This window comes from Carettochelys insculpta, chromosome 2, assembly GCF_033958435.1.
Source record: "Carettochelys insculpta isolate YL-2023 chromosome 2, ASM3395843v1, whole genome shotgun sequence".
Taxonomy (NCBI): domain Eukaryota; kingdom Metazoa; phylum Chordata; order Testudines; family Carettochelyidae; genus Carettochelys; species Carettochelys insculpta.
This window is the reverse complement of record NC_134138.1, coordinates 90,869,463-90,896,905: the sequence shown is the minus strand read 5'-3', so window position 1 is coordinate 90,896,905 and position 27,443 is coordinate 90,869,463. Positions and strand designations below refer to the sequence as shown.

Sequence of the window (27,443 nt, the reverse complement as noted above, 5' to 3'; positions counted from 1 at the left end):
AAAATTCCCTTATTCTTATTTGATTCTAGGAATAAGGGGATTTCAAAGTGTGTGGGAACCTTTCGAAAAGGACCCTGTGTAGACGAGCCAAGCGCGATTGAAAGTGGCACTTTCAAAGTGCTGTGGCTGCCATTATGCTAATGAGGCACTGAATATTCTGTGCAGCACCTCATTAGCATATCCCAAAGTGTCTCATTAGCACCCCTCTTTCAAAAGGGGGGGCTAGTGTAGACATAGCCTATATTCAAAAAGCGTTAAGCAAAGCAAGATGAACTAACCTATGACCAGACTGATCAGTGTTTTGGGGGTTTTTTTTTTCTCTTTGATTAATGAACATGAAGGCATGGGATCTAATGCAAGCCCCCAGTGTGCTCTTCTGTAAGTGTGACGTAGTTATCTTTGGACAAAGCACTTGTCTCAATATTATCTTGCCCTGGCTACTACTTGGAGTTGGAGGATTTAACATATTAATAGGTGTGGTCTACAGATATTATCATGGCAGGTCTGAATTTTACAGACCAAAACACTGAGCATTTGGTTTTGCTTTTCATACCACTTTTACCTTTCATCTATATTTTGGAGAGACACACATAAATTGTATCATTGACCTAATCCTGTTTCATCTTAAGTCACTTGCAATGCAGAAAAAAGAGATGTATACTAAGGTTTAAGTTCACTATACCAGGAGAAACAACTTACCACCCTTAAAAATTTTGCTTGTAAAGTTGCAGTGCTTTCTCAGCTACATGTTCAATGAATTCAGAGCTCTGAATGTCTAAATCATGAGGAACCTTAATTGTGAAAGTAGGTGAAGTCAGAATATTCACATCTACCACTGTTTCATTCAGACTGAAAGAATCTGCTCCTTGGGCACTTGGTGACACCTGAAATAGAACAACCTGGTTTGGTTATTGTACCCAGCACATTTTGTCAATTTGTTAATACCCATTTTGCATCCTCTCATTTTCAGGATAGAAAATGAAAAGAGAGGGCCTTTTTAAGCATAGGAGTTTTCACCTAGTGGCTTTTTCGTGAAGCGAGGTGCAGCCTTCCAGATTCATGTCAATACAGTAGTCCCTCAAGTTAAGCGTGGGCTGTGGTCCCACGCACCTCATGTAATTCAAATTTTGTGTAAGTTGGTGGGCAGCATTTTTCCCTGGCAGAACGGATGTTCTGCAGTCGGGGAAGCAGCAGGAGCACCTGGAGCTCCTTTTGAAAGGTAAGTCTTGGGGTGAGGGAGCAGATGGGGAGGGTTAAGCCTGGCTGTGGGTTGGGGCTGTGGGAGGCAGGCAAGAATGCTAAGCCTGGGGTGGGTTAAGGCTGAGCAGGGAGGGGGTTCGAGTTGAGTCAGGGCCACATGGCCTTTCGGGGGGTTGAGTCAGAGCCATGCAGGGGGTGGGGAGCCAGAGCCAGGCGTGTGGAGGGGGTAGGCCAGGGCCACATGGCGGAGAAGGGAGCAGGGTCCACGTGGGGTGGGGGTGATCTGAGGCCACAGGGGTTTGAACCGGGGCTAGAGGGGTGGAGGGTGAGCCAGGCATGGCGGGTGTTTGAACCAGGGCCGCGTGGGGGTGTTTGAACCAGGGTCAGCAGGGGATTGAAGTGGGCCATACAGAAGGGTTTGAACCAGGGCTGCGCAGAGCTGGGGGGTTGAGCCAGAGCTGGGGGAGCAGGATTTTGAGTTGCACTTAATTCACGTTAATGTAAGTTATTCTCAACTTGAAATGGCACATTTCGAGGGTTTACTGTATACATTTTAGGGGAGGAGAGCAGATGTGGCAATAAAGCTCTGCTCTGCTCTGCTCTGTTCTGCCATGATGGAGATGTGCACATTAGTGTTTGTACAGTGCTTTATTCACGGTAAGCATTTCTGCATTTTAAAAAATCCTCCTGGCCTCTTATTTCTTAGATGCGACAATGAGGGACCCCATTTGCAAACATACAGGCACAGGAGTTGTCCTACTAATTTCAGTGGATGATTGATGGAGTCACTTGGGCCTGCATGTTTACAGAATCACACTTGAGCTTTTCCTCTGTATTTTGCCAAGCAGACAACTTGAAGTCATATTGAAAAAACAATGTTCAGAAATATTGTTTGGCCTCTGAGTCCCTGTTATTTGCATTTTTCTGAAACAAAAGGGAGCTCCACTACATGGAGTCCATCAGCATGAGGGGTTGTCTCAGGACCAAAGCCCTCACAAGCTGGAATGCAGTCACTTACTCTTACGCAAAGAAATCATGTAATACTGGGAAAAATAAAAGCCTATTTCCGAGAGATACTATGGAGGAAAGAGTACGTGCTGACTGTAATGGCATGACCAATGATTTTACGAAGTGTCAATGTAGAGATAACAGCAGGTAATAAAATTCTTTACATTTCAATACTTGGCGCTCTAATTTTGTAATAATGATCTAATAAAGATTTAAGTGTTCTGCGTTGCCCCCTGACAGATCCTCCTTTCTTCTGGAAAGGTAATGTGGGGGCAATCAAACCTGTTAGTGCCAATTTACTCCTGTCAGGCAGTGATATAGGTTGGCCCTGTCAGTTATCCATCATAATAAAAGGTTTTAGAGTAGAATAGAGTCTAATCTCTGGAGTTTCAGATCATTAAGGGATTATCAAGTATATTGAAAATCAATCTTAGAAACAGCTTAATGTTTTAAAAAACAAAAATAACTCACAAAACACACACTCCCCTCCCAACCTCTCCTGAAGTTTAAGTGTGAGTGGACTATAGAGCCTGGACATCACTGAGCAGTGGTTACTTCCCTTTCAATAACTAGCCTTTACCTTTACTATATTGAAAATGTTTCCTGGTCCGATGGTCACATTGGATAGTTCTGACACCCACCCAAATCTTTCTTTCATTTTGCGCAACAAGTAGGAAGTATCTTCTGTGTGACGCTGAACCACCTGGAGGATGTGTTCATACTGTTCACCTGAGACATTAACCAGCTTAAAGGCTTCATCAAACTTTATGTGTAGCTCAGGGACATTTGGGCAGTCTGGTTAAAAAGCAAACGGACATTAAACCAGAAAGCATTCATTTTAACACTTATTTTTGTGTATAGAAGTACAGTGATAGATTCATAACTAATATTTGATTTTAAAAAAAAGCAAAGGTATTTTTTCCAAAGTTTTATAATGGGTTCAGGTTACATATGTGACACCTAAAAGCACCTACCCTTCATTCTAACTGGGTAGTGTTGTATGTGAAATAAAAACCTTGCTATTACTATAGAGAGAGATTAATGTCAGTGTATAAATTGCCTACCATCTCCTTTAATTGTCTGTAGTTCCTTATCTGTTCATTGCAAGTGAGACTATAATGTATCCTGTTAGTTTTTATTACTGTTGAATTTTAAGGCCCAATTTTATTTTAGAGGCGCAATAAATATTTAATATGTATCTTATCTGAACTTGTAAATGTGTATATAATGGTAGGTTTTGAGATTCTGTAAACAGCTATGATCATTGGACATGAAATCAGAATTTGGCCCACGATGTACCATTAAAAAACCCTTCAAAGAACTCATTGTGGCTATTGTAACTTCTTTGCTAGCAAATGGACCCTGTCCTGACATCATTAAAACTGCCACAGAAGCCTCTCAAACTGATCAGTCACATTTGTGTCTCTTGCTTCTCATTTACCATGTTGGATTGCTGCATTTTTAATTTTGGGGGTGGGGAGGTGCTTTTAAGGCATCATTGTAGATTTTAAGGCATCCGTAGTTTGTATGGAAAATGGGTTGGGGTGGCTATAAATGTTTCACACAGTAGAAGGAGTCTCCATAGCAATTCCAGCTGATTCAGCCAGAATTCCTCTGAAGTCTCTTGGAGAGTGTGCCAGAGCTCTGCCACCCTTTTACACAGTACAGTATGCCCCCCATTTCCATTCACCAGCTCACGCCCCCCTCCCCCACAAATTATAGCAATGGCTCGTTCAGCCCTTACTTTCCCTTTGAGGAACTGAATCCCAAGTAAAAGTATGCCAGAGTAAAGGGAGCATGGGATGGTTTAGGGTTAACTTGTACCCCCTCTGAAATATTGCCCCCAGGAAGAGCCAATCACAGTCTGGCCCATTGTTGTCTCTAGAGGATGACATCTTTACTTTACATGACTTGGTGTGGAACATTGCTTTGGAACTGAGGTAAGAGTGCTAACAACTGAGTAATACTGACACTGTGTGGAGACTTTGGAGAAGGGTAAATGAAATCATTTGGACGAACTCTCTGACTTACGAATTCACAGTAACTGTAAACCTGCAGGAGCTGAAACTTAATCCCAAAATTATGCAAACAGGACAATAGAAAATCAGAGCACCAAAATCTGAATATGGACAAGGTAGTAGAATATGCTGGAAAATAACTATTTACCTCTCATCAGGTTCTCCTGGCATTTCTGGCATCTCTCTTGAAACTGTGGGCATCCTGATGAATTCTGACGGAGCTCTTTACAAAGAGTTCTCTTGTGTCCTGGTATGATCTTTGAAAACGTGCCACTTCTGTCAGAATCTAAAGAGAATATACAGTATAAAATGAGCCCACTGAAGTTAGGGGCCCATCGATATCTTGTTGTTGTTGTTTCCTACTCCATTGTGGCTGTCGTTTTTTAATAAAACTTCCAGATCTGAAGTTAAAATGAATGAGCTCAAGACTGGAACAATACTAACAAAAGCATGCTCCCCATGAAACTGTAAATGTCACTAACACATAATCCCTTATAAAAACATACCAAATTATCCTGCATTAAGAGTCCAAAACACCACCTGTATTGTTGTGGGCTATTATTGTAGAACATGGGTTCTCAACTTTCAGTTTGCAGCTTTCAAGGACTTAATTAACTGGTCAAGGAGTTACAGCTACTTTCCCTTCATTGACTGTTAGAAGAGGGTGGGATCACAAAAGTGATTGCTGTGATAATGTTCACTCATGATATGGAAGAAGGGAGAACCGCTATTGTAGCAAAATCTAGCTTTTTTAAAAAATAAGGGATTTTGGTTTTAGATAAGTACGAGCATATATTCAAACACTTATTGTTTTCTCATTAACTTTATTAAAATATAAATAATATTTTATATGTACACTTTAATTTTTTTCATATCTTGGACTCCCCCCCCATTTTGTTGTTGTTGTTGTTTTGTTAGAGAGAGCTCAGTTTTCCTCATAGAAGTATATCTGCAATATTTTCTCCTTTGTTATCTAAGAAAAAATCTGTCAGGCAATTCACATTTATGGGCTGCAAAAGAGAGTCCATGGACTGATACTCTTTTGGGTTATGTACATTCATTTGAAATTACCTTTTAAAAATTAATATCTTCCACAGTTGTTTGCTCTGTGTGGCTTTAAAGATGCAATGAACAGAAGTGGTCCAGTAAGTGATATTACTTCACCTCTGCTGTCACTTTAAAAAATGAAATATCCAAACAAGCTTACTTTTGAGTTGGTTCCTTCACTCTGCAAACTAATACCTCCTCTGATGTTATTTATTAAGCGATTTGATGACTTTGAGTCTGCTAAAATGGGGGTATTTTAATAAAAAGTATGTAAACCACAGTGTATATATTTTTAATTAAGATATTTTAAAGAACTATGACATGGTTTCAGATCTTCTCCAAAAAGATTCAAAGTCTTGGTGAGTAAATTTAAAAACCAATATGCTAGAGGCCAAAGCCCAAAACTGTCCATACCAATTATTTAGAACCATGAATTTTGCTCTACTGCAATGCGTCATTGGACCACCTTGTCTAGTGTCAATCCTCGATGAGTTTCCTGCACTTTTGATGTTTCAGAGAGAGGCACATCATCTTTTAAACAAATGCTTCCAGCAGCCGTTATATAATTACCTAATTCAACTTGTAGCTGATGGGTTCATATGCTGCACATGATGTCAGCTAACTCAGTGAGAAAGCAACTAACTAAAATCACTCCCCAAAACACACCCTTGTGTGTTGTTTTATAGTGCACAAAGCTGCAGGGAGTTGCTGAGGGGAGAGATCGTTAGGAAGGAAGTTCTCAACTTTTCCTTGATTCTGACCATCCTTGCACCCCAAAGTTGCATTCTGTTTTTGCAAAGAATTACTACTGTCAAAAGTTAGATCTCCTCTGCATGGTTATAAATGGAGTGCAGATGGTGTCAACAGCCTGTCTTATGATGTCCTCCTCTACCTCCCGCCCTTGAAAACTGTCATCATCCTCTCCAAAACAAACAGACTTAGCTGTCCTAAATGGAATTCTTCCCATTTGCTGGAGCACTTCATGTCTTTGTGTCTTCTTGGCACCTCAGATGCCTGTTTTAGCTACAAGCAGTCTCACAGCTGACTGACACAGCTGTTTCCTGACATTTTGTGAAGGCTGGTGACGTTGCTGATGTGTCAACCTTTTAGGAGTAATGGAAGCACATCCGCACAATATGTGGTTCTTCCTGGCTAGTGCTGAGATCGCATTTGTCAGTCAGCCATCTGAAAATCTATAGCTGCACTAAATTCCTGCAAATGCTTTGAGAATTATTACAGGAATCTGGCTCTGTGTAGCATGTAACAAAAACCCTAAACTGTCATTCTATAGCTCTGCAGACTTTGGCATTCTGTCTTTTGTTTTGTTATTCCAAATTTTAATATGGCCAACAAAATTATGTTTGGCCCAGATCTGCTTATCCAAGAGGGCTTTCAGACCTTCTCACAGCATGTGCTATGTTATTTATAGCCTCAAACTGAATTGCTAAGCATTTAAAAACTATTATTAACACTTGTCAAGGTTTGAGGATATTAGTACCAAGGTCTTGTTGGCCCTACAGTCTGTTTAAACTTCTTCTAACACTTGCCTTTGGGTTGTTCTTGTAAATCTCTTGTGCTGTCTATGTATCCATCAAATGCTTCAGAAATCATCTCACTGACACCTTCAAACAGCGTCTTGCTGAAGTCCAAAAATACCTGGAGGAAACCTGGCATGCCCCAGTCTTTTAGAAAACCATTATTTCTGATAGGTTCCTCAGGCAATGCAGGCATATAGTGAGGTTCAGTTAAATCTGGATCAGACGTGAAATATATCTGAAAAGACTGATCAAATTCTTTTTGCACCTGTTTGAAAAAGGCAAAGCTTTTATCAAATATTGTGCTCACATCCGATAACAGCTGGCTAAATAAATCTTCCATTTGTACTAGCTGTGCATCTTCCGTCTCTGTCTTTTCATTTAACTGGAGGTCTTTTTCTTGATCATCATGAAAAGTAAAAGTCAATGGAGACATTTTCCTGAAAAAATCTTCAACCTGCAAATGGAAAAATATATTGACTGTCAGACAAGTTATCAGACCTTTCTCCTCACAGGGCAGCTGCAATAAAGAATTTCTTCAAATGTGCAAAGAGGTGAAGGAAATGCATCTTGGCATCTAGTCCATTTTCCAAAGATTATTGAGGAATTAATGTACAGCAGCAATGGGCAACCATGAATGCTTCAGTGGAGTTATTCCAGTTGATAACAATGCAACCCCCATCCAAATTTGAGTTATGATATTCAGAAATCATTGGTGCTATTTGTGAAAAATGCAAGAACTTTTGTTTTTCTCCTGAGAAACAACACATCTTAAACTGTGGTTATGATCAGGAACTCCACTGAAGCAAATTACTCCATGGATTCCACTGGAGTCACCCTCACTCCACAATCATACTAATATCACAGAATAGGCTCAATGTGCAGTGATCGAGAGCCAAATGAGGTCTGTTCTGCCTGAGTCCAAGGATCCTGATCCCAATATCAAATCACTTTTGATAACCTAACACTAATGGCATATCTGCACTATTGAGAAAACAAGATGTGCTCAAGTAAAGAGGTTAGGTGAAGCAGCAGCTAATGGAAGCGTGCTTGCCAGAGGCTTTCTTCTTACCTTACTTGTAAATGTTGAGAAGCCATGCCGGCAGGCTGTATAAAATCTCATGCAGTTACTTTCTAAACAAGTTTTACATTCATCCCAGAGATTTCTCAGAGACACCTGACATTCTCTTTCTTCTTCCTCTAATTTCTCTTTCACTTCAGCCATAAGCCGTAGAGCCTCCTAATTGAGAAAAAGTTTTACAAGTTCTTAGCTAAATGTGATTAATTTCATTTTTCACATTTGTGAAACACTCATTTCAGCACAGCAGTAATCATGTTCTCTGTAGTTATTTGTGGTTTATCCTATGTCTCTAACAGAGGACCAGACAGCCCCTCTGCTTGAATTGCTTGTGAAGGAAGCAATGTTGGATTAACTCTTTGGGGGCCCTGGGGTATTAGGTTTTGAGGGTCCCCCTAGGCTCCAGCCTGGGGCTAAAATGAGAGATTCAGTGTGCCAGAAGGGGATGTGGGTTAAGGCAGGAAGGTGGATGCAGGAGGGAGTGAGGTCCCTGACTGGAGGTGCGGACTCTGTGGTGGGGCTGGGGATGTGGTGTTAGGAACGCAGGAGGGGGCTCTGAGCTGGGGCCAAGTGGAGTGGTCCCAGGGCAGGAGGTTGGGGTTGTGGGGTGCAGGGTCTGGGAGGGAATTAAGATGCCAAAGGAGCACAGGGCAGAGGCTGGGGTTCGGGGTGCTTACCTGGGACAGCTTCTGTTTGGCGTGGGGAGGTGACAGGTGGCTCTTCAGGACCTGTGCTTACCTGCAGGCTCCAACTCTCTCAGCTTCCATTGGCTGCAGTTTCAGGCCAATGGGAGCTCTGCGGGGGTGGAGCCCCCAGGCAAGGACTGCATGGGACAGAATTTCCCCCTGTACTCATGGCAACATAGCTCCACCAGGGGACAGAAATGGAAGTGCGCAGAGCCACCTTTCCCTATCCCCTCTAGGAAGGACTGCCCCACAACACAGGGGCTTTAGTGGTTGCAGCCTGGAGCCCCAGGCTAGTGGGGTCGTGGTCTGCAGCCCCTAAAGCCCCTTTCTTAATCCAGCCCTGAAAGGAGAATGGAAACTCTGTGAAGTTCTCTTAACGGATAGCCCAGCAAACCTCATAGATCTCTGAGATCCATTTCAATCTCAGAAGGTAAGCTGAGCCGAAGACCAGGGAGAGGCCTCCATGCAGGAGATATTCAGCCCCTTGTGCTCATAGCCCCATATCTCACAGAGCACTCCGGAGCTCTCTCCTAGTTAGCTAATATTGCCTTTTGAGGATTGCTCCCCATTGCTCCATTGCTCCCCATTGCTCCATTTGTTAACACTACTTTTCTTTAGCCCAAATACTTGAGTGCCCTGCTGTCTGTAAACCTCTTCTTTAATGCAGACACGTAAGTATTGAATTTCCCCTTTATTGGCTTTTATTGACTAAAAGCCTGGAATGAGAGCATTTCTTCCCCTACCCTTTGCCAGATGTTAGGAGCTCTCTCTACACTGCACAGATGCAGGGCACTTTCTATACGGCTTGTTCTAATTTATGCTTTATTTTACATGTGTTAGAGCACAAAGCCAAGCAGTGATTAGGCTAAGCACTTCAAAATGAAGCTGATGCATGAAGCTGACACTAGAACAGAAGAAAGAGCTCTCAGTACCGCATGGGGATAGAGGTGGGTGGCCTTTCTCTGCCAGTGCTATGCACTTCTTGATACTTTACATTTCCAAACAAAATTCCAGGTTCTTTAGAAGCACATGTGCTCTCCTTAACTTAGTTATTAGCCAGGCTTGTTCCTTTTTGGATTCAAGCAGCTGGAGACAGCTGGCTCATTACAATGAAGACAAAGTCCTTGGAAAAGAGCTTGTGAATGCTTTAAGAGCATACAGGTAACAGGGAGGGAAGCTCTTGTATATATATTCTTTGTTTTATGGCGCCCTCATTCATGTTATATTTTATTGTGGTGTTGGTTGGAATTCAAACTGTCAAGTTTGAATTATGGAATCCTAAACTATACATTGGTTTGAATTTTCTCATTCTGAGTATCTGAACAAGCCAGTTCCTGCTAGCAGGTACTATTCCTTGACGAATTAAGGCCATAACTGAAGCTGATCAAATACTGCTAACCCAGTACCACATTTGATTTACCCTTCACAATAATTCAGGCGACTGGGTTTGGTTTTTCACTGATTTTTCTGGAATAATTGCTCTTATGAATACACATACATCAAGGTATTGGTACATGAACTAGAATACCCCTTATGTCATGTGCTGATCTCCTTCTATAATGTTTCAGTCCCAAAATCAGTGAGGAAAGCACATTATTACCCGATGTGGTTGACAAATCCCATACAATGAGCCAAAGGGAACAGTTCATAAATTGTACGTTTGTAATGAATAATACAACACAACTAGAAAGATGTTATAAATGTCCAACAGGCAAAAATATAATATACTAGTCATATTGGAGTAGCACCCAGAGGGTCCCATTACAATTGGATCCTCGTTTTGAAAATATACATATGTAAAGACCTAGTCTTCTTTCCTAAGAAACTGGCAAATATGACAGTCAATATTCTAATTACTATTGAAATATAATCATATAGGGCCTGAGTGTGGCTCATCTTGTGTTCCAGTAGGAGGGGGTAATGGAATTTACAGTGCCCATTGCATTGGTGTGCTGTGCTCCTGTTTCTAGTGCACAGGAAATGGTAGGCTATGTGGAGCTGCTACCCATGCAAGTGGTAGAAAGTGGTGGACGGGGGCTGATGTGAGCAGTCTTGATTCCATCTCCCCCCGAGACACACAGCTGTGTTGCCATGCCAGGAGGCATACACTGCTGTGGGCATATACTTGGCCCAGTTTTCATCCTTCCCGGAGGCATGGAGGGACCAAGAGGGAGATTTTGACTTCCTGAATCACAGACTTCTCTGGAATGCTCAAAGGGCAGTGTGAAAGTGTGTCCCTCTTACTACCGTTTAGATCACAAACTGATGATCTAGCCTATAACATCTCTAACTTGGACAAGTAACAACATAAAAATGGTCAGATGTCAATTCCCTAGAAGTTACCATTTACAGTTACCTGCTTTTCTTCACTGCTCTTCTTTAAGGTTTTCATCAGATGGACATGTTTATCTTCATTTCTTTCCATCATAACTTTCATCTGCTTAATGCCTGTTAGAGCTTTCTTTACCTCTTCATCTACATATTTCTCACCAACTTCAGATAAAGCTATGACAATTAGAACATATTTTTTAACAAACCAGATTTTAAAATGGGGCCTATCAGCTGTTTTGCAGTAACGTGCTCTGCTAACGCATGGTAATTAAACAGCTCTACATTTCTAAGCAGACAAAAGACTGCACCCTTAGATGGTGCAAGCCAAAGTCAGTGGAGCTAAAGATGACTTATACCAGCTGAGGATTTACCCCAAAACCTTGTAATTCATCAGATATGTGCTCCTATTGGAGCTTACTGTGATCTTCTTCAGGTTAATCCTCAGCCACCTGTTTCTGCTTAGCTGACATGTTATTTTTAATCTTAACTACTTACCGTAAGATTTTTTTAAATATAGTTTGGAAGACTCAGTTCAATCCCCATAAGAATTTAGGGCTTTATCATGCTTCTGCTGAATGTGAATGGCAAAATGACCACTGATTTCCATGGCCACTCAGTTTGGCCCTGGTTTTGGGAACAAAAATAGTGATATCATGCTGGAGACAAAATCTGCATTAGTCGCTTGTACAGAAATCCCATCAATATCTATGGGAACTACAGAACACAAATGAAATATATGATAAAATGCTCTTGCCTACATCATTCTTTCCGCTTTTTATATCTTTCTTTCCTGCTACGTTTCGTCAGATATATGTATGTTTCTTTGCCCCACTCTGGCTCATACTTCCTTAATTGATTTGTAGTTTGGGTTACCGTATTTGAACTTTCCAAAAAGAAGATACGCATGAGTGAGGGAGTGTCTACCAAGCATTGGTCACTCTCTACCAACTCTCGTTGTATTAATGTTCTATATATACTATAACACATTGATACAACATGATCTAGTAGATACTTATACACATACTCCCTCTCGGGGTGTCCTCTTTTTTAAAAGTTCAAATATGTTAATCCTGTTATAGCCAGCAAGCCCACCGACAGGAGATGTGGGGCAAAGGGTGCAGTCACCCTTGGGCCTGATGTTTCAAAAGGGACTGGAGCTCCGGTCTTTTTGAAGTGCTGTGGTAGTGTTGCTCTGCTGTTGCACTCAGCTGGGAGGGAGTGGTTTTAAATCAAGGTCTTTTTAATAAATGTTTAGCAGCGTGTAAAAGGGGTCCAGCATGTAGTTCTGGAAAACTTTCACAATTTCATTTAAATAAATTAAATAAAATAATCCAAACCCTGTTGTAATCAATGTATTTTTCAGATTTTTACCCCAGTAATTTACGACAAATACTGATTAAAAATAAGAAATAAAAAAGAAAAATGAGCTATCTTCAGTGGTCCCTTGTATAAATATTCAGTTTTTATGGACACACTTGAAACAGGAGTTTATAATGAATGTGCCTTGTGCCCGCTTGACTTCAGCATGACTAGAAACCACCAATGTCACACAACTTAAGGCCCCACACTTGCAATTAGAGCAGCATAGGTAAACGTTTGTGCATAACCCTGTAGATTTCAGTGGGATTCTAGGTGAAAGCAGAGATCCTCCTGTGCAGATCTGATGGCATAAATGGGATCAGAAGCTTTCAATTCCTACTTAATAGTAAAAGCAAACATACTTTTCAGATGTTCCCATGGATTGCTTGCCTCCTCTTTTGTAGGTGCACACTGATGGCCCTTCAGCCATAACAAGTATATCAGAACTAGCCAGCACGACTTCATGTTCTCTCTGTTTAAGGAGTAAAATAATTAATAAAAGTTAACTGTAAAACATTAGCAATCTGACATGGAAACACTCACTGCCATTTGCAGCTCTTACTACCCTAAGTAATTCCAGTGGTGGGGCTACTCATATTAGTAAGAGGTGTGTCCTAAGGTTCACAGTCTGTATCATATGTCATCAAAAAAGAATATAAATGTTACTGTAATACCAGAGGCTGATCCTGCTCTCACAGCATATGAAAATTTTACCATTGAAATCAATGGATCCAATTCAGACTACACCTTTCTGTCAAATATGCCTCTTTTGCTCTTTGTATTCTACGTGAAAATACCTAAATAAACAGTGTGAAGCTCCTTTCTGGCATATCTTAAAGACTGGGCCTTTTTCAAGCCAAACAAACAGCTGTAGATCTTGCACAGCACCAATACTAGACTTCAACTGAGTACTCAGAATTATGCCTAAATAAAAGAAATAGCAATGTTTGTAAAAATTCTAGCATTATTTCCAAACTTCGTAAATAATATCAAAAATGTGATAAAAGACCAAAGTCTTGATTTTTTTCCCTTTATATAATACTCACCTGAATGTTACGATTAATTAACACACCTTTGTAACATTCTCTCTTTCTATTGCTGACTAGATTCTGGTATTATTTTCGGTACTGTAAATCTATTGTATCAAGTGTAAAGTGGAGTTGCTGAAATCAGTCAGGTCCCTGGTTTTTTACATTAGTTTATAAAAGAATATTGTTAATTTTACTCAGCGTGTTTGTCATACTTTCAAATTCACAAAAAAATTAAATACTGACACACTGCACTTTATCATTTTTACTCATTTTTGTTACTAGCTCAGGATATAAATGTATCTCTACAATATCCACATTCCATATTACAGAAGAAAATCTTTCAGGATGTTATTTCCTTCACCTCCAAAAAGGTAGTTCTTTTGTATCCCAATTGTATTTGCCACTGTCATTCAAAATACAGCAAATTCCTTCATATTCGGCATTCTATCTTCCAGAACTCTCAAATAACTATCATTTTAACCATAAGTAAATGTTAGTTATGTTTTCCATAAATGCAGTTTAGTGAAAGTAAATACAAATAATACAGCAGATACAGTATAAGTTTGCAGTGTGCAGTACAACTGTTGTTGGTAAATAAAATACTCTGCCTCTGTTTTTGTTTGTTTCTTAATATTGAATCTTGTTTTTCTTTAGTGTTATGCATTGCTAGGTGTACTTCTCTATTATCCAGAATATTTGCATATCCAGCAACCTCCCTGTCCCAGGGCTGCCGAATATGAAAGAGTTTACTGTAATGCTGTCAAAAATGAAAAAAATAAATCTGGTAAGAGATTGGGAAATGAATTAATTATATGATTCAAAAATACATGAACAATGAACTGAAACATATTACTATGCAGTAAGTTAAGGAAAAAGAATTTCATTTGTTTTTTCTCCTTTATACACAGCCATTCTATAAAGCGGTTTATTTTATAGTTATAAAATGAAAGACAATACTTAAACTTCTTTTTTAAGACAAGAAACCTTATCCAAAGCAACAGTAATTATATCAGTTACAAGTTTATATATGAATTAAGGTATATTTATAGCATGGATTCACTCTCATATTCCCATCAATAGCAGATAAACAATTAACTTTGCAAAGAAGTAGAAATTAGTTAACCAAAGGAATTTTTAAAATAGCATATATTTACCACTAATACTGGAATAGCTCCTTTGTAAAAATTGTTCCCAGCATCAAGAAGGAATCAGACTGTGTTCTGATCTAATTTTCATGTATGTCAGGGATTTTGCCAAGTTCTACTTATCTGATGACAAGGTACTTAATCCTATTAATGAGACATTTTGTGATTAGGCCACAGGTTTTCCCTCTGTTTCAGACTTAAGAATTGTCTATGCTTACAGGCAAAAATAAACACTAGGGGGAGTGTTCGACATAACATGGATTTGCTATTTCCCTTGATCCAATGCTCCTTGTATTTTTGACAGGTAGCTTCTTGAATTTTCCTTTTGAAATCAGAAAAAAACCCTATAGCTTGTGGTAGGAAGGATCTTAGGGAATTTATTAAAAGTCCTTTAGCTAAAATTATTTCTACCTTGAATTATTTCAAAATAACTTCATTTTCATATGCTAAAAAATGCCCAGTAAGACAACAAAAAAGGCAGATAAGATTCAGAAATCAAATGAACTCCTCCAAATATATGAGAATAGTCAGATAGCAGAGATACACATTTTTTCATTTTGTACGTTGTTTCATGCCTGTGTTTATTTTTGCATTATTTTAATGATTACACAAATTAATGTGTGAAAAATTGGCAGGATCTTACCTAAATATGTTGCTAAACATTGAAATTAAATATTGAAGTTAACTAATAGCAGTTATCTGGTAGCAGTTATCTATACTCCACATTGTGACATACACATGCAGTGCCCCACTGAAGTCAAAGTAGAAGATGGAAATGGGAATCCACTAACTATACAAAATGTAAAATGTTCCTGTATTGTAAATCTATTTTAAACTGTCTAGACTATGTTTTTGCCTCCATGTCATAACTACTAACTTCTGTGAATCAAGATCAAACATAATCCACACTGTTTAGGAAGGTGGCTTTTTGTTTTTAAACATATACTTGTACTGGACTCTGCCTCCAGATCTATATTTCAAAACTTTCCATTTGGACCAAAAGTTTCTAGAGTTTAGGTGCCTCTGTTTTTCGATGTCCCCTTGAGACATGATAGCATGATACTCAGAAGTATAGAGCATCTGTACCAGCAATTGACAGTCTATAGGAACTGCAGTGTTCAACCTTCCTGAAGAGCAAGTGTTTTAAGTTGGACAGTGAGAAATTAAAACTCCTTAAATTGCTGATCTATTCTGAACATTTTGGTCTGGTACATGTTACATATTAACCCCCTGACAGCAGCATCCATGCTGAATTGAAGATCATCTGGTATTCTGCTATCAGTCAGGCAGCTTTGTCTACCCAGAGGTCTAGGTCTTCTGTGTTCTTGGTGGTGTGGTGTTTGGCATATCACAGAGAACTCAAGGGAATGAACCATATTCTACAGAATTCACTAGTATACTCATACCGTCCCTATGCCCCTAGAGAGAGTGCTGGTTATGTGCCCATGTCCAGCCCAACTACTTGGATCAAGTGCTGGTGTCAGGATTTGACACTCAGGCTGCGTCTACACTAGCAGATAAAATCGATATATAATAAATTTGAATACTTAATCTCGATATTATGAATTTGAATAAAGTGTCCACAAAGCTTTCTGAAATCCAACCCACCTTTTCTCCATGTCGAATCTGCACATCCCCATTGCACATGCAAGTTCGACAGAATGAGCACTGCATTGTGGGTACCTATCCCACAGTGCCTTAGCCGCAGTTGCTTGTGGGTGTTTCAAGTTGGAATCCCAGAATTCCAAGCACTATCCCAGAATTCAGTGCATCACTAACTGCGCGAAAAAAGAACTGGAGATCGCACCATTTCCTGCTGCAGCATTCCAGTGCAAGCGTGGATCCACAAATGCTCCAACTCATAGCACAGATCATTTTGGCGACCACAGCGTCTGTCACGTAATTTGTCCTTTAATTCCAAAGCTCAGTGATACTTGACTATCCTACTGGTGCTGCTGCTGCTGCTGCTGCTGCTGATAATGATGCTGACTAGGATGGTGGTTTGGAACAGCAAGTGTGCCAACTGCGGTCCAAGAACGCAGAGCTGCTGGCTGCCATGAATGCATTGCTGACAGTGGAGCAGCAGTTTTGGACTTGAGATACCAGCACGCACTGGTGAGACCACATCGTTTTGGAGTTCTGGGACAACCAGCAGTGGGTGCAGAACTTTTGCATGCGTAAGTCCACCTTGATGGAATTTTGTGATGCACTGGCGTCCCCCCCTGAAGCACAGCAACACCAAAATGAGTCAGGCTTTAATGGTGCAGAAACAAGTGGCAATTGCACTGTGGAAGTGTGCAACCCCTGACAGTTACCGGTCAATGGCAAATCAGTTCGGGGTGAGCAGATCTACAGTGGGGTCCATGGTGATGCAGGTGGCCCATGCAATCTGTTGCATCTCCTCAGGAAAACTGTGACCCTGGGAGATGTACAGGCCATCGTGGATGGCTTTGCTGCCCAGGGCTTTCCTAACTGAGGTGAGGCAATAGATAGCACACACATCCCTATCATGGCCTTTGCCCACCTGGCGTCAGAGTACACAAGTCGAAAGGGGTACTTCTCCATGGTCATGGAGGGCTTGGTAGATCACAAAGGTCATTTTGCCAACATCAGCGCTGGCTGGTCAGGGAAGGTTCACGACATGCGCATGTTCTGAAATTCGGGACTGTACCGAAAGCTCCTGGGTGGGACTTTTTTCCCTGATTGGAAGATCAAGATTGGCAATATGGAGATGCCCATTCTTATGTTGGGCGACCCTGCTACCCTCTGTTACCTTGTCTTATGAAACCCTCCACGGGAGTCCTGGACCCTGGCAAGAAAAACTTTAATCACAGACTGAGCCAGTGCAGAATGGTGGTAGAATGCGCCTTTGGACATTTGGAAGCAAGGTTCAGATGTTTATTGACCCGTTTGGATATTTCTGAAGCTAATGTCCCCACCATTATTATAGTGTGTGCTATTATGCACAATATGTGTGAATCAAAGCAGGAGACCTTCCCATCTACCTGGAATTCTGAAGTGGAGGCAATAGGCAGGGCTTACTTGTAGCCATCTACGCTGCCATCCACTAGTAGCCACACTCAGGCTGCAGCAGTAAGGGATGCTTTAAAAAAACCAGCTTTATGAATTATCTGTAACACACATAATACCTATGTATGTCTCTGCCATAATGCCAATAAACCACCCGTGCCATAATGAATGAATGCTCTTTTTTGGTGAGAGGGGGTTAAGTTGCAGTAAATAGAATGTGCTGTGCCTCCAGCACTGTCGCCCACCCCAGCCCACTTGGTTCCCTCAGCCACACGTCTGCTGCGGACAAGGGAGTTTCACTAGGCAGGTGTGCCTTCAGTGGCACTCACCCTCCCATTTGGTTGCCTCAGCCCCGCGTCTGCTGTGGACAAGGGAGTTTCACTGAGCAGTTGTGCCTTCAGCACCACTTACCCTTCCCCTACCTGCCCATTTTGATTTGTGTTCCTGCCCTCCCACTCCTGCAAGACAAGAAATCACATCGAGCTCTAAGGAATGATTTTATTTTGGGGGCAGGAGAGGTTTAAGTGGCTGAGAAAAGAAACCTTCTCAAAAGTGCTTGAATAGACTTTTGCAGTGGACCTTGGGGCTGGAGTGGCAGGGTAGCCTTGCCTTCCCTCCCTGTGTGCAGGGACCTCAAAGACGGGAGGTGGGTGACCTCTCTTCAGGGGACTCTGGCCAGCGGGTATCAGCTGATGCCCTGCTGGGTTGGGAGTTTCTCTGCAGCTGCAGCAGGGAGTGCAGGACCTCTGTCTGCTTGGTAATGGCCTTTATGAACTCTGCCACGACCTCATTTAATTTTTGACAATTGCTGCTGCTGGAGGTCATGCATTCTCTTGTTAAAGTTTACTTGACTCTGACACCACTCAGCTGTTCTGTGACCCCACTGAGCAGTGTCCTGTGTCAAGTTCTTGTGCTCTGCCTGAGCGTTTTCCATGTGCTGCAAGATCAGATCTTGTTTGCTTTTCCTGCATCTCCAGGTTTTCTCTGCAACACCGGGCACTGGGTGTGGAAAATGAAGGTCAAAATTAACATACAAGTCACATAATGTGCTTTGATGTGCAATGAATGTGTCTCTGTGTGTACTATCACTGAATATATACTTTTGAAGGACACTCATGGGTTATTGAGGATGGGACAGTAAGCATGCATTTCACAATACCTCCCTTGCCATCACATCTCCAGCACATTGCTTTGTGGACATGCTAAGTTATAAGCAGTTGTCCTCTTTTGGTAGGAATGGGAAGGTCTGCCAAGCCGGGGCAGCCACCAGGTGTCCTGGCCGGGTGTCCTGTGGCAGTGACAAATGGACGGCTGCATGTGAGGCTTCGGTGCATAATAAAAATAAAGTAAAGAAAAAATATGCAAAGAAAGGCTGGATGTAAAGGGACATGGGAGGTGAAAAACACAGCTGAGAAATCCCCCGCATAGCTCTGGGGGACTCCTGAGAACTGAAAACAAATGGTGCTTGGAAAGGGAAATGGGAGGGGAAACGCCCAGCAGAGCCCAGCAGCTGTGTGGCTCCACGAAGTCCTGCAAAATCAAAAGAAACACTGGGGAAAGGGGGATTGGGAGGGGAAGCGCCCAGCAGAGCCCAGCAGCAGTATGGTGTGAGGTATGTGGGGGGGGGGGTGTGTCATGAAAAATTAAAAGAAATGCTGGTTGAAAGGGACATGCGGGGGACACGCCACCCCAGAGCCTGCAAACCGCATTGTGTGATGGTGAATGGAGTGCCCACTGGCTGCTGCAGGCCAATGCAAAGGGGAAGGAAGCATGTTAAAAAAAAAAAAACACAGGTGCGAAGTCCCATTGCTTCTGCAGGTTGCCAAAGAAGACATGACCCTCCTAAAACTAACAGATATGGAGAAAGAACAGCTACTCCTGCTGCGTGACCACAAGTCTGGAAAATTTGCTAAAATGCTGTGTGGTGCCATGACACCAAATCGCTATCTGCTTGCCAAGCATGGCAAGGTGTGCTACCATGGAAACCGTAATAAGTCGGGCCTGCCCAAGAACATCCCGAAAAAAATACAAGAGTGCCTGGATGAGGCCTTCAAGGAGATCTCCAAAAAGGAGAAGTGCTCCATTCCAAGAAATACTAACAGGCTGTTCTGAGGGGCACAGAAACACAGCTAGCAAACATTTACCTATGCACAGCCCAATACCTATACCCAACCCCAACCCACTTCTAGCATTCAGAATAAAGACTCACCCGAAGTGCTTGCTCCAGAGGGCTAGATGACCAGCTTGGAGGGGAACGCCAGGGAGGGGACCGGTTCCAGGTCAGTAATGAAGAGCTCCAGGCTGTTTGGAACAACTCTCCTATCCCCTGCTCACTGCTCCCTTCTTCCTCTCTGTGGCCCTCTTCCTCCAGGCCATGCTTCTCCTCCATGCGCACCCCAGAATCCATACTAGGGCCTTCACAAGTGTCATAATTCAGTCTGAGCTCCATAGTGGGGTCACTCCCCATAAGCATGTGGAGTTGCTGATAATAGTGGCAGGTCTGTGGAGCCGTCCTGACCACTGGTTGGCTTCCCAGACTTTTTGATAGGCCCAACGGAGTTCTTTAACCTCCACCAGGCACTTCATAGAGTCCCGGGAGTAACCTTGGGTGGTCATCTCACTCACCATCTGATCACAGATTGCCGCATTTCTCTTGGCCACCCGAAGTCTCTTTGCCATCAGTTGGTCTCCTTGAATGGCAATGAGATGCAGAATCTCCTGGTCAATCCAAGGTGGGGCTCTCTTGCGAGCCTGCGAAGTGTTAGTCAGATCACAACTCTGAGTGCTCATGACTGCAGTACAGGGCTACCAATAATTGCTACTGATGCGGTGCCAAGTGATGGGCAAAGGGAATTTTTCATAGTGGACGCCCTTTTTATTTGCAGGGCTTGGCTGCTAAATTCCAATTCAAATTTGAATTCAAATTCAAATTCAGTACAAACTTCATGGGCTTACTTGGACCTTCTTCCTGCACATCTGACAGCAGTGCACAAGAAAGCGGCCATACTTGGAAGCTCACTGCATAGCTTTGTGGGATACATATGGGACACTTCTGGAGGCTAATAAATTCAAATTAAGGACATGGTGCTTCCATACTAGCCCTGATTTGAGATTTTAAATTCAAAATAGACTCTATACCAATTCTGTAATATTGATATTCTGTACTCAGCGTTATGGCTCAATAAATGGAGTTAACAGTATTATGTGTCAAGACAGTCATGTTTTAATATCGAGCTAAATCCTTGAAATTTGAATTTATCTCATAGTGTAGATGCAGCCTCACTGTGTGTATCTCTTCCCATCATACCTGTAGAAGTTATGCTCACATAGTCAGACGCAGGACTCTCTAGTGAAGATATTAAATTGTCTATTATTGGCCCAAATGGGATCTTAATTAAGGCAGATTTTCCCTCCTTTTTAATTTTTCCTTTAAAAAATTACATCCCCTCTAGTTTTCACTGTTTTATTTTTAGTTCATTCATATGGTGAGCTGAGTGTTGGTCAAAATCGACTGACTCTATTTTGTAACAGAGAGGAAGCCGTGCTAGTCTATACAGTATCAAAACAAAAAGCAGTCAAGTAGCACTGTAAAGACTAGCAAAATAGTTTATTAGGTGAGCTTTCGTGGGACAGACCCACTTCTTCAGGTCTGTTCTGGTCTGGCTATGGTCTGAAGAAGTGTGTTTGTCCCACGAAAGCTCACCTAATAAACTATTTTGCTAGTCTTTAAAGTGCTACTTGACTGCTTTTTGTTGTGACTCTATTTAGAGTGAGACTTATTCCATTCAAAGTTAAAAATGGTCAGTAGTTACAAGCTGGATATGAGGAAACCACGGTGAATTGGGAAGAAGAAATCCACCTCCACCCCTCACTGCAGGGACAGTAAAGAGCTTCAGTACCTCCTTCTTCTGGGCCTACACGTAGACGTTCGAGCACATAGGTCCATGAGCTGCTCATTCACAAATGCCCCCTGTTTAGGGCAAGAGCCAAGCACTCCTCTGAGGCCTTCAGAGTTATGGCCCCTCAAGGTAATCTAAAACAGGACTTCTATGGGACTGAACCCTTGCCTGGTGTAGAGTTCCTTCCTTTGAAAAGTCAGCATCACACATTATCCATATATTACATTTACATTGGATGTTACATTTGATTATTACATTGGATGTTACATTTGATTAGAAATTACACTGATTATACTGAGAAATGTTTATGTTTTACTAACCTGTTATGTAGTTTGGACACAAACAGGGATTAAGTTTTATATTTTTTAAAATTTTCTATGTGGCTTTTTATTATTTACAGATGCATAGTGACAAATTGATGGTGTAAGCAGCCAAGGGGTCCCTACAGAGAAATTCAACTGAATGGAACAAGAAAAATGTCAGTTAAATTATCAAAATATAGGATGGCAATTAAAGATGAAAAAGTAAGTAAGGAAACATTGGCATAGATGATGAAAAGGGTCCATGTTATGTTATTTGGAAAAATCAAGTATTTTATCCGAGTAAACATGAAGAACTAATATTTGGAATAAGGAGACACCAAAGCACCCATCCTTTAACGCAGGAAAGTCCTGTTATTAATGTGTAGTCCTTCTAATGTCAAAGCAGCACTCTTGATTTTCAACTTACAAACTTTATACCGATTTTATCACCAAGCTTCATAGTTGGAACTTGCTTTACCTTACTTCTTTAACTCCTCTGTTTCTATCTGCACTAACCCATTATGGCCAACTCAAACTTTTCCAAACAGAGGCTGACAGATCATCGATGAATTGCCCGCAGTTTGCAGTGGTCTGTCTCATAATACTGCACTCTTGATTTTGTACATGATATTCATCCACAACGTATTATTTTTCACCACACTATTGTACTACCCTGTCTGGTTTTTACATTGCAATGAATGCACTACATCCACAACAAGAAAATGTCTGAAACATTCCAAAATTCAGACTTCATTTTTGCTATTATTAATTATTGAATGTTCCTGTAACACTTCTTCATACCTCTAGGCCCATTGGGACTATGTGTATGAGCAAAGGGTTGTGGGGTTGAGCTGTTTTTTCATAGACTGAAATTCTACTAATGCTATAGTTTTATCAAAATAAGTATGTTATAAAGAGAGCCGGTCAAAACATTTCAAATGGAACATTTTAGTGTTGGAAAATGGGGTTTCAGCTGAATTGAAATTTCCCACAAGGCTGGTTCAATTTTGTAGAAATCTGTTTGAGAAAGTTCAAATGAAATGATTCACTAAGGCTAAGGCTACACTATACTTTGTATTTCAGGATACATTTATATCCTGAAATAGAAACCATGTGGCCAAATACCACGCTCGAAATAACGGGGCCTGCACCTGGTTCAAAATAAGGGAGCTCAGAATAATTTACACAATTTGCACACTGTAATTTCTGTAAATTATTTCAGGCTAGGGCTACAGTGCAGGGGTAGCTTTTGGGTGAGGTAGGCACTGAATTCTGTCTGCCTGACATATTGTATGGTGCCTCCTGGGATTTGTAGTTCTGAGTTCCTCCCACCCCATCCTGCACTATGGACCCTAATCCCTAGCCAGACAACAACTCCCAGTGTACACCTCAATTTATCCCTGTTGTTGACCCATTGCATAAAATATTTAGATTATTGCAACTTTTTGTGTTGATTCAGGTCATAAGCAGATGTTGAAATATAGGAATTTCCTGCAGTATGGAGTCACTGTCATTTATATTGTATGAATGTAATTTTTTCATAGTATGGAAGAGTTGCTTTCATACCAGGCATCCTCTGACTCCAACTTGAGACAGACTAGCAGTCTATACACCCCATCTGGAATACTTGTACTCTCTTAACTAGTCTTTCATGGCTGATAAATTAAGTGCTATATAAGGAATTCAGAGATCTCAAGGTTCTTTTAAGAAATAGGGCCTGTTCCAGCAACCATTTACATATATGTGTAACCTTAAGCATGTGACTTGAACTGAAGCTAAATCCAATGGGACTTCTAGGGGCCTAGCCACGTGCTTAAAGTTGAGCAGATGTGAATGTTTTTGCAGGGTTGGAGCCTAAACGGGTTTTTTTTCAGTGTATAAGAATTGGACAATAAGTCCCCTTCTAAATAGTTCATGGGCTTCTAGTGGTCATCCATGTCTTCTGTGTTTCAGAAGCCACCAGAACCCTGCCAGAGAAGCAGCATGTATATGTTGCTGGGTCCTTAATGTTACATATGTTTAGTAAAATTGGATATTTGGACCCCACTATACATGGGGGTCCCTTCACACTAGGCATATTACAAAGAGCAAAAGGCACAAAGGGTTCTGCCAGAGTCTCAGACTAACATAATCTTTCACCCATTAACATGCACAGTCATATGTATAGGTTGCTTGCTTTATGTCATTGTAACACATCAGACAAAGTGTTTTGAGTCATCCATACTGGAAACTGACATACAAATTTAAGATCAGTGTTTTTTACCTTAGAACTGACAATCTGCTAGGGGGTTTCAGAAATTCATCCATTCCAGCAAAAACAACAAGGAGACCTGTGGCACTTTAAAAGACTAACAATTTTTACTATAAAATAAGCTTTCACAAGTTGCAACTCACTTCATCAGATGCATTGCTTCATTAATGCAGGTGATGAAGTGAGATGAAACTCATGAAAGGTTATGCCATAATAAATTTGTTAGTCTTTAAGTTGCCCCTAGACTCCTTGTTGTATTTGCTAGGAGACCCCTTCTAGTTTCCAAACATCTGGGAATAGCAGAGAAGATGGAATGTATCACTTCATTGATGAATTCTCTTTTTTTAAGCCCCCTGGGGCTTTGTCAAAACACTCGAAATACCAGTCCCAGCAGTAAAGGCTATTCACAGGGGTATGTAAATTTAGACTTACACAAAGCTGTGACACAGAAAAATGGAACCATTGTCTCCTAAAGCATTAGCAAAATGCTGAATTATCTTTATCAAACTGAAAAAAAACCAAACGTATTAGTTAAAGGCATTTCAGACATTAATGGTGTTTTATAAACAGTTTAAATGTGCTACAATATGTAGCTGAAATCTGAAATTCTACTATGTTTCCTTCAAAAATTGTGCCTGGAGTATCAGCTAACTGTTGAACTTGGAAAAATACCATTACTAATATTTGGTTATCAGCAGGAGAGATCAAAGCTAGTGCAAGGATAACAAAGTGAGTTAGGAACTATTTATTTCAAACCTATGAGGCAAGTCTGCATGGAGCAGTTATGTAAATAGACTTCAGGAAGCATTTAATATGAAAATGCTAAAGTTTTCAACCAGATGTTATCTGAGGGGTTAGTTTCAAGCTTCCCTCGGATAATTCAAGCAAAAAAGTTTTATTGCATGCAGTCATGTAATGTATCCGTTTTGGAGCTGACACCAAAAGGGACAGGTTAGAATGATATCATGTGCACACTCATCTGGTTCACCTATGCATCTATCCTGTAGTCAGCTCATTTCCAGCTAGTCCTGGAATTGATGCTTCTTAGCAACAACCCTGGTACTTAATGAGCTAAATTAGGCTTGGTCCACATTAGGGAGTTAAGTCGATTGCAGATATGCAATTTTATCTACATCAATTGTGTAGCTCAAATTGACTTATCTGCAATCAACTTACCTGGCCATCCACATATAGGTAGGCCAACGAGAGAAACTCTCCCATCAGCCTCCATTACTCCTCACAGTATTGAGGAATACAGGGGTCAAGTGCCAACCCCAGATAGTTCGATTTCGCCTGCCTCTACCAGATGTGAGAAGTCAAACTCCAGAAGATCAACCCTGACTGTGTCGGTCTTCCTAGCAGTGTAGACAGATCCTTAGTATCTGATCCTGTGAGGTACTGACTGAGAATGATTGTTTGAAATGCATTTGAGAGCATTCAGTATTTTGCAGGATCAGGGTTAGTAGCAATCAGGGAAGACCCCTGGAAATTGCTTTTAAAAAGTTTTTGGCTAGAACCTCCATCTCTTTCTCCTCTTGGACTCTCTGGAGCCTGTTCTAGGGCCGGAGGGAAAAAGGGATGTGTGAAGACGAAGCTTCCTCAATATGTCCCATCAGAAGACAACCACAACTCCATACTTGGTTGTGAAAAGGAAATGGAGTTGCTTCAGGAAGCAGAGCTGAAATGCAACCTTAACTCCCCCCCACCCCCCGCATTCATTAAAATATTAGCTAAAGTTTCTAAAAGAAGTTTCACTATAAATTAGAATTAGTGACTTTCTGATTCTAGAGGTTCTTTGTCCAATTACTTTCTTATGTATTTTTACAGCTGTCCCTCTGCTACTCATAACATCTGCCTCCTAACACCAAAATTTATTGAAAGGATCTGTGATAGAAACATGGGTTTCAGTGATCTGGGGAAGGATGAATCCCTTAAGCAAGAGGGAGTAAAGGAACTACTAAGGGGATAGGGGATAGGGGAGAGAGAGAGAGAGGAGTCCTCCAAACACCATAATTCAATGGGAAACATTTTTATGGAAAAATGAGCTATGCCATTATGCAATGCACAATACATTACCATGCCGCCTACAAGTAAAAAATAACTAACCAAACTACAAAAAGTTGAAAAGTACTGGTCAACATATGCCTAAAAATGGAATGACTGTGCAATATTTTCTGTTCCTCACCCTTCTTAGCCCACCTCTAACTTCACTTCTCACCTCACATCTTTAGTCAGATGGTAAAAATTTTAGGACAAAGATTTTGGGATTTGTTTGTGCTGTAAACTGCCAAGCACATTTTTGAACACTGTAAAATAAAAATTAATAATTATAAATCTTGGACATTGAGATTGCACAACTTTTTCTTGGCCTGCACAACTCTGACAATGATCAGATCTGTGCAAGCAAAAATTGTGATTTGTAGGACGATAAGTAGATTCTGAATCTGCAAACTGAAAACAAGTGAGGTCAGAGATTAGTGTGTTTGATACATGTCCCTTGCTGTTCCTGACCCACAAAGGATGTAGACAATAACAGCCCCCAGCTATAGTCTGGCTGGTTAGCTCACACTGTAGAAGTTAATGCTTATTGCTCCAGAGGTCTCTGTTTCAGTTTTCAGAGTCAGCTAAGATGTCACATGTAAATCAGAAGTCTGCTAAAAACTTGGATCAATGTGTTACATTCATAAAAAGTAGAAGGAAAAGTTCATGTGTGAAGCATAAATTAACAGAATATTGTAATTTAAAATTAGATTCTAACACTTACAAAATCTGGTTTAGTTCTTTGGTACTGTTACATTCCGAGTTTTGGGACAGCTGCTTTAAAACTGGTGTCTAGTGCAACAATGGACTTTCAGTTCCAGGCAGGTGGCCACTGGCCAATACGGATTGCAGATGTCAATATTATTTTTTCTTTTGTATTATTCACATAACTTACCACAACGAGAAGCCCATGCTGAATTCTTCACATCTAGCTATTGATGAACACAGCTAGTCTGTGTAACCGTATGTTCTGCACTGTTGCCTTAGTCCTCACCATCCCTTATTCCCCTTTGACTGTTGCTTCCACTTCTTGTAGCACATCTTATACTAGGGGTACATATACACTTACACAGAACTGAACTATCGGGGCTCAACAGTCAACCCCTGTATTCCTTATTATTAAGGAGTAAGGCAGCTCAACAGGAGAGTTTCTCCTTTCAAACTTCTCAGTGAGAAAGGGCAGATAAGTCGATCCTAGGTAAGTCGATTCCAGCTATGTAATTGTCTTACCTGGAACTGCATATTCTGGGATCACCATTCAGGTCTAGAGTAAACCTGCCCTTAGTTAAAGTCTTCAGGGTAGAACTATGAACTAGATTCACCCCTGAATTGACACTGATTGCCACTGGAGGGACGTAGAGGAGGAAGCTGTCATCTCTCTTATTATTGTCCTGCCTGGTGCCTGTGAGGGTGTTCTTCAGAGCTACTCCAGTGTGGGTCCCTCACCTTTATGAGCCATTGCAAGAATGTAGAAAAATTTTCA

General features: G+C 41.1%; 1 protein-coding gene across 1 annotated transcript; it reads right to left on the bottom strand.

Moving 5' to 3' along the window:
• Positions 1-704: 704 nt before the first annotated feature.
• Positions 705-12,731, bottom strand: CLUL1 (clusterin like 1). The gene is made up of 7 exons (XM_074985833.1): positions 12,625-12,731; positions 10,929-11,077; positions 7,881-8,048; positions 6,821-7,265; positions 4,375-4,512; positions 2,789-3,003; positions 705-884 (listed from the first exon to the last, which is right to left on the bottom strand). Exons 1-7 carry the CDS (start codon positions 12,725-12,727, stop codon positions 705-707), a joined length of 1,398 nt encoding a protein of 465 aa, XP_074841934.1. The 5' UTR covers positions 12,728-12,731.
• Between the last annotated feature and the right edge of the window lie 14,712 nt (positions 12,732-27,443).

What these genes read in the sequence shown, in the direction of transcription:
- CLUL1 (XM_074985833.1), bottom strand. Translation starts at nt 12,727, where the DNA reads ATGAAGTCGTGCTGGCTAGTTCTGATATACTTGTTATGGCTGAAGGGC. An exon ending in TCCATGGGAACATCTGAAAA is followed by an intron (nt 11,078 to 12,624) that starts GTATGTTTGCTT and finishes TAATTGTCATAG; the next exon opens with CTTTATCTGAAGTTGGTGAG. An exon ending in ACATTTTCAATATAGTAAAG is followed by an intron (nt 885 to 2,788) that starts GTAAAGGCTAGT and finishes GTTCTATTTCAG; the next exon opens with GTGTCACCAAGTGCCCAAGG.